The sequence below is a fragment of the Aplysia californica genome, unplaced genomic scaffold (assembly GCF_000002075.1).
Source record: "Aplysia californica isolate F4 #8 unplaced genomic scaffold, AplCal3.0 scaffold00003, whole genome shotgun sequence".
NCBI classification, from domain to species: Eukaryota; Metazoa; Mollusca; class Gastropoda; order Aplysiida; family Aplysiidae; genus Aplysia; species Aplysia californica.
In genome coordinates this window covers 675445-683317 of record NW_004797273.1, presented here as the reverse complement: position 1 = coordinate 683317, position 7873 = coordinate 675445, and the positions used below count along the sequence as shown (strand labels likewise).

At 43.4% G+C, this 7873-nt stretch overlaps 1 protein-coding gene across 1 annotated transcript in view; it reads left to right on the top strand.

Annotated features, from left to right (window-relative positions):
- Positions 1–6955, top strand: part of LOC106011065 — a 9669-nt gene extending 2714 nt beyond the window's left edge. Inside the window, exons 2-4 of the mRNA XM_013079381.2 lie at positions 428–982; positions 2245–2395; positions 4854–6955. Coding sequence (XP_012934835.1) covers positions 788–982; positions 2245–2395; positions 4854–6352 — 1845 coding nt within the window. The 5' untranslated portion in view covers positions 428–787 and the 3' untranslated portion in view covers positions 6353–6955. The remainder of the gene's footprint in view (positions 1–427; positions 983–2244; positions 2396–4853) is intronic.
- Positions 6956–7873: the final 918 nt, after the last annotated feature.

Here is a 7873-nt window from a genome sequence, read left to right as displayed (position 1 = left end):
AGATAGATAGATAGATAGATAGATAGATAGATAGATAGATAGATAGATAGATAGAGAGAGAGAGAGAGAGGTAGATAGATAGGCCCCCTCCTCGTCCTCCTCCTCCTCCTCCTCCACTATCACAGTTTTATTATTTCATTATAATTCGATGTCGTCATCATCATTGTCACCATCTCTTTTATTATAATTCGATGTCACTGTAGACTGTAAGAAGATTAAAAAAACAAAACGGCGGAGACTCGAAAGATTTTCATCATCATCATCATCATCATCATCATCATCATCATCATCATCATCATCATCATCATCATCATCATCACCATCATCATTCCTGCTACCACCACATGTGGCACAGAAAATAAGTACATGCAGCATTAACAGAACGTATGAGAACTACAGAAGTTATTGTGTTTTCTGTGTCTGTCAGGTTACCCTTTCAGCGGCAGCGCTAAACACTGTCTCCAAGATGTTAGACTATGTGCAAAGTGATGCGAACGCGGGGTGGACCAGTAGTTGAGCAACGCTCTGATTCCGAGGACTTTTGATGCATTGGTGCACTAATCTGTTTTCAGAACCAAAGAAGAGTAAGTCTACATCTACATGCATGCATTGAACATAACCCTTCATGAACTCTGACAGCATACAGAATTTATTCATCTTTTCCTTTGAAAGACTGTACGCGAGCAAATACTACGAGTCTCATCTTCTACACAAACGTCAGTCTAACAAAAAAAACAAAAAAAACAACAACAACTGACGCTAAGATTTAAGAAGACAAACAATAAATATGGCGCTCAACAACAGCCCCGTAGGCAGACGGCGCCGGAAGCTTCCCACCATCCATCGCCGTGACGTCACTGGAACTAACGAGACCCCGCTTTTTTGGTACAGCTACCAAAACGCTCTCCACTGGATGCAAAACAAAGAGGACGTCATCTCCAAGTTCGTGGAACTGCTACAGTTGTATCCTAATCTCATTCAGGTAAGAACAGAGGAAGCATTGGATCTATAATATTGTGATCCATCAATCAATGAATCGAATAATTAGATAATCAGTCAGTGTGAGTTTGAGTCAAGAGAAGCACACTAGATCTAGTCAGCTAATGAAGTAATAATTCCATCAAGAAATAAGCAAAACACGTAACCAATCTATGAGTTTGCAATCTAGCAGTCTGTCAATGAACGTATTGAGAAAATAATCAATAAACATTTCCGTGAATAAAAGAATTACATTAAAAGAATGAAAAAATGACAAATGATTAATTCAGTTCTGTAGAGAAACTACATTGACAAAACCCATTCCAATTTTTCTCTACGTTTTGCTTTTGCAGCTCTCTATAGCTATGTTTGTGCGTGTGTGTGTTTATCTGTCTGTCTATCTGTCTGTCCGTCTACCTGTCTGTCTGTCTGTCTGTCTGTCTGCATATATATCTATATATCTATGTCAGTGTGTTTGTCTGTCTCTTTATCTGTTTGTCTGTTTGCCTTTCTGCATGACCCCCCCCTCCTCCATCTCCAACTCACGAATGCCTTTTATCAGTCAAATTAACAGCACGCACGCAGCCTGAGCGTTCATTAACGCTTCAGCATGATCTTACCACTGGTACATACAGTGTAATATCGGGTGTGTTTGGTCGCCAACACTGACATTGACCACCAACATTGTTCCTATGTAGATATGAACCAAAGCTAATTTATCAACTACAGCATATGTCGTGCGGTATTAGATTTTGACATTCAGATACTTCCAAGGCCAAGTACTGTGTGGATGTAGGGATCGAGAAAAGGCGAGTGTCCATCCTATTGGCTGTAACTGTCTATTTATTTTTGTTTTTTAACTCAAGAAATAAAGTATTGACTCTTATTGTACCCAATTTTATCAGTTCATAGTCTAAAGGCGTTAAGAAAGGCATCGATATAATTACCGGTACACTGTATGGAAAGAGTTAGATTGCATGTCCCTTTGTTTGACACATTTTTCGGTACTATCTTGACCGAGTAGATAAATCTGAGGCCAACGCCGGGGTCGTTACACTTACGGACCAGAAAACAGCTGGCTGTATTTGTCCTTGTGGACAAAGACATGGGGGGGTGAGGGTTACATGTGTAGTTAACTGCCACTCATTTTCTTCCCATAGCCTCACTTTAGATCGAAACTGGCGAATAACTTATTTCGGAGGGGAAAACGATTACTCGTTAATATTTTGCGAATTAACTTTAATTTTGTAAATAATTTCTCCTCAGGACGCATCTCTGGACCGTTTCTGGGGATTCCTGCAGCCCTTACTGAGCTCTCCAGGGGAGGAGGGAAAGTCTAGTGACAGGCCAGAGGTTAAAGTTCGCTCTGTTAGCCTAACGGGACCTCCGCCTGTAAAGACGAAAATGGCTGGTAGAGGTAAGCAGCGAACGGGAAGAGAAGAATGGAGAATTAGAGGATTGTGTGTACCTTTGTGTGTGACTCTCTCTCTCCCTCTCCTCTCTCTCTCTCTCTCTCTCTCTCTCTCTCTCTCTCTCTCTCTCTCTCTCTCTCTCTTTCTCTCTCTGCGTGTGTGTGTGTGTGTGTGTGTGTGTGTGTGTGTGTGTGTCTAGGAGTCTATGTGTGCTTATTTGTATATGTGTATGTGCCCTTGTGTGTGTGTGTGTGTGTGTGTGTGTGTGTGTGTGTGTGTGTGTGTGTGTGTGTGTGTGTTTGTGTGCGTGCGCGCGCACGTGTGTGTGCATATCTCTGTGTGCGTGCCTTTGTACTTTGTGTGTCTCCCCGGATGTGTCCTTGTGTGTATGTCTGCGTGTGCATGCCGCATGTGTGTGTGTGTTGTTTTTTTTGGGGGTTTTTTTTGGGGGGGGCGTACGTTTGTGCGTGCTTGTGAACGTATGTCACAGGGAGACAACCTAAGAATATAGCACTCAGCTAATGAGGACCATTATATATACGAAGTAGTTTCTACCATTACACTCAATGACGTCAAATAACTATGATAAATATAAAATAATTTCTAAGCTTCAGTTCGTGTTCGAAATACTTCACCCTTACGGGAGATACAGCTTTTTCATTTAAGGTGTTGTTTCACGCGTCATGACAATGGTTTCTCGCTCTTTCATCTTCACACATAAAGAAGTGGACTTCGGCTTACCACCTCGAGAGCCGTTTTCGGAATAATGCCGTGCTAAAGATAGCTAGATCGATGCTTCTTGCGTCAAGGCTTCTGTGTTCTCTAACTAGACAGCACAAGCAAAGTCCGGTCTTCTGATTACGAGTTATCTAACAATCTGAAAATCTGTGAAGCATCGTGCTGAAATCAGGTGCTCGTGATATTTAGGAAACCGACGAAACAGGCATTTTTTTTGCCTATTCAGTTTCTATCATTCACTTTTATTATTTTTGCTCAACATCTTTTATGTCCTTTAGAAAACACATTTCGATGCGGATTTTACTGAAACACGTGGATTAAAAGCACAAAAAAGTATGTGAAGCTCAAGCGTCAAATGTCACAAAACCGAGGCAGGCACTTTCTTGCTAATTTTACCTTTGGCACCAGGCAACCCCCTACTTCTTTCATTCGCAAATATCTTAACTCCTATTCAAAGATATATAGTTTAATATACCAACAGCTTCTTTATGCCCAAAAATTGACGATCGCCTGGTTTCACCGTGACTCGACTTATATGACCTCCCCCTCCCCCTCCCCTTACTTTCCGCGTCTTTTTAAGCAGATGACATTCGTTTTGCTTTGAAGTCACGATATTGCATTAGAAGGAGAAAAGAAGTAACAAGAAGAATACTTTAATACTTGAATGTAGAACTGGGGTCCTAGGAAGACGGGGTGCTTCATGCTTCCTCACCCCTCTTCATAAGGGTCCTATCAATGTAGGCAGGCTGATGTCTCCATCATCAGTTGGTTGTTGTAGCGTATGCTGGTGTCAAGCAGGCTGCTCCTCCTGCCTTTACCAGGCTGTAGTCCTTTCTCAATCACAATCTCCTTCGTGAAGAATTCCTCCTAGCTGCTGGCTAGGTGATCTCGAGAAAGGGCTATTACAGGTATAGGATCAAGGGTAAGCACCCCCTCTGTGTTTGCGGAGCCTGCTCGCTTATCTGCTCTTTCATTACCCTTGAATCCTGCTTGTCCTGGGTAGAAGATCCACTGCAAGCGTCTGAGCTGGCTGTCTCGGATTGTTTTAAATCAATCTGCATGCAGGCTGCCCGTCAGGATCTTATCCAGGCTACTCATTGAGTCTTTAAGAAAGGTGGCCAGCTGCTGCTGATTTCCATTAGTGCGAAGCCATTTCAGTATGAAAAAGAGTTATGTTGATTTATAACATAGATCAGCTTGCAAATTTCAACTGTGCTTCCGCAGAACTGAGTGTTTACTGACTCCTGAAACATTATAATACATATATTTACCTATATAGTTTGATTGTAAGCAAGTACACACACGGATAGCTAGCTAGCTAGCTAGCTAGAGCTAGCTAGGTAGATAGATAGATAGATAGATAGATAGATAGATAGATAGATAGATAGATAGATAGATAGGTAGGTAGATAGATACATAGATAGATAGATAGATAGATAGATAGATAGATAGATAGATAGATAGATAGATAGATAGATAGATAGATAGTTAGATAGATAGATAGACAGACAGAATAACACACCGACAAGTGGACGCACTTGCAGACAGACAGATAGAAAGCCGAGAAGCTGTGTGTCCAAAACAGAAATTATAACGAAACAGGATGTTCCACAATGTCTGATTAATTTGTGAGGGTCATAACTCGTGTCTACCATATCTTAACTAAAGAATGATTCACTCCCCTCCCCGCCCCATACCCTCCCAACCTCCACATCTCTTTTCAAGCTGGCGACATCCCGCAGATTTCCGTGACAGAGTCTCGGGAGAGTCCGGCCCCAGTCCTGTGTATCCCCGCCCAGCATGCGCGCTCTCCTCGAGTCCATCTCATCAGCCACTGCACACAGCCCGGTACCTTCTGCTCAGACCGGCTGCTACACCAGGGCGTGATGGAAATGCTGAGAGAAGACTTTTACGTGAGGCACTCCCAAGTGCGACATATCCCTGCAGACGACGAGGAACTGATTCATCTCCTTGTGGGAAATGGAGAGAAGACGTCTCGCCACTGTGTTGTGGCTGAGTCGGATGTTTGTGTGTATCTTTTCAACGAGTCTACGTTGGAAGACGAGGGTTGTTTTCATGATTTGTGCCTGGCTATCGTTTCGAGGATTCCAGTTGTCTACGTGCGTGACCACAGCAGTGAGCTGCCGAATAGCTTCTCTGACATAATACACCGAACCAGCAGAGGGTCAGCAACGTTGAAAGACTACGTGGACAGGTTCGTTGAGCCCAACATTCCTCACGCACCGCCCTCTCAGAAATCTTTCTCTCCGAAGGTATGTCGCTCGAAGTCGAAATTAGCTCCCCTTTCACTAAGGGCACGACCCATCTCCGCTGAGGGCCTTGTTGTCAGAGGTTCGGATCCCCGTCGAAGCCGTCGCGGCCTCTCTCCTAAAACATCAGAAGCTGACTTGATCTTCACGCTGGTCAACAATTTTAAATCCGCTTGCGTGTTTGATGGGGCAGATACAGACAAATGCGCTCTTCGTTTAAAGCGCGCCATCTACCAGGCAGTTGGAATCCTCGAACCCTCCAACTCGCCTCCTCTTCACGAAGGCTCTGAATTGACGTCATCTATTGATGTGAACGCCAATGAGGAACATTTTTCCAGTCGTCAAATGCCCGGCATCAACAAATTGAAAGGGAAAGAAGCAGGGGACGACGTGCCTGTAACAAACGGCCCTACAGACCGCTCAAAGCTGAACGGACAATCTAAACAGCAGCAGCAGCAGCATCATCATCAGCATCAGGGGGAAACGCGCATGTCGTCAGAGAAATTCGTCACATGGCCTGAGCAAGGGGAAGTTACTCATCTGCACGTGCCAGATCCCGCAGACTACATCTCCACCCGTGAATGGGGTAACTCGGGCTCTGTCTCCGCGCCACCCGCCAGTTCCTACAAGAGACCATCGGAGTCTTCAAAAATCCGCGCAGCGAGCCTTGACGATCCAACAGCTGACAGTGCGAGAGGTTCTGCCTTCTTCGGCGAAGATTTCCAAATGACGAGCCCCACGCCATTGGAGCCACGCGCGACAACCTATCTGCTTTTCGACCACAAGGGCCCGACAGAGGGTCCGAGGCGTGTGGATTTCCCGCTTATCAACCCTGAGCCAGGGGAGAGCGACACTGACTCGGACGGAATCCACTCGCCTATCGACTTCCCGGACATTGACCTCAGCAGGGAGATCAACACTGCTAGAGCGTCGCCGGAGAGTGATATTCCATAGAGGGCCATACAACCTAAATGCCTCCAGAGGGGTCTCAACTGAAAAATACGACGCTTAGCCGTAAAAGGGGAGGACATATTTTAAAAGAATATGTTTCATTTATCATAGAGGACAGAGAAACTATAGAGAAAGGATTTATACACTTTTTTCATAAAAGGGGAGAGAACCCAAGGGTACTTTCTCTTTATTCATAGAGAGGACAAAATACTCAAATAAAATCCCTTACTCAGCAACATGGCAGGTAAATTAAATGTTACCGATAATACCATAGAAAGACATACTCCTAAAATGTTGTATATAATACTGGGCAGCCGTCTAATGTTGCTGTTATTCTGTAGAGGGTCAGTCATCAAGAAAACATTGCACTAGTACCTGTTAAAAGATGCTTTGCGATTCCTTGGTTTGAGGAAGTATCTACCAAATGTTTTGGGCTTCGGCGTTTACCACGTGCATTTTGGACTTGTGGCACTCAGGGCGAAAAAGTGATTCCATAGCATCCCAATGGTACTGCAGTACAGATTAGTGGTTTTCGGCAAAGCCATGCTCATCTTAACCCTCCCCCTCCCCCAACCAAACAACATAAAACCAAGGAATTTCCTTGAACCGGCATTCTCGTTTTATTGTTGACTAGTAACACATACCCCCGCCCCTTTCTTCGGTTACTTCTAATCTGACAGTTCGCTACCTCAGAATTACAACGTTCTATCTGACAATTTTGGCCGTTTTGAGTTACTAAGACCATGACGTCAGAAACAAAATGTTCTATCTGCTCCGTCAAAGTCGTAAGATTAGTCGGAGTGGCCATCAAGATATTCAAAGACTTGTATTCGAAAAAAGCTTGACTTGATGTAAAACTCAAAATCTTAAACGTCAAATTTCTCAAAACTAGATATTGAGCAGATAGAACTTTATAAATCTGAGGTAGCAAGTTACAGACAAATCGTATTCGATGCGTTCTAAGACACATACACACCGCCCAACAAAGACACTACTCTCCTACCTCTTATACTCCAAGGGTAAGAGCATCGATTGTTCTACGAGGACCCGTATATTTATTGAAAAAACGAAACAGGGCATCTTCGTCAGCTCCCGTGCTGTATTGAAGGCGAATGCTGAGTCGAGTTAAAATAATATGGCAGATACGTTTTGTAGGAGTGGCGTAACTGTGTAGAAACTGTGTGTTCGTGGATCAGGGTCTTAAAGTCAAATGATTTGTGAAAATAAAATTATGTTATTAATGCTATGAGTATGAAGTACTTGACAAAGGTATAATTCTGTAAGCATGTTTCTATTGAAAAATGAATAAACGAACGCTATATAGCCAACATTATAGATTTGTGAGAAGTAAATGCATGTATTTTGCAACCAAAGAACAATACTCCCCACATAAATCTAAATTACTCAGAGGTCTTTAATAGACTATATTCTATATGAGAGACTCTACTCAGTGCTCTACTCTGTATAATTCCTTTAATTAACTTTTAGTGGCACTGACGTTGTTATCGTGAGGGTTGTGTGCTA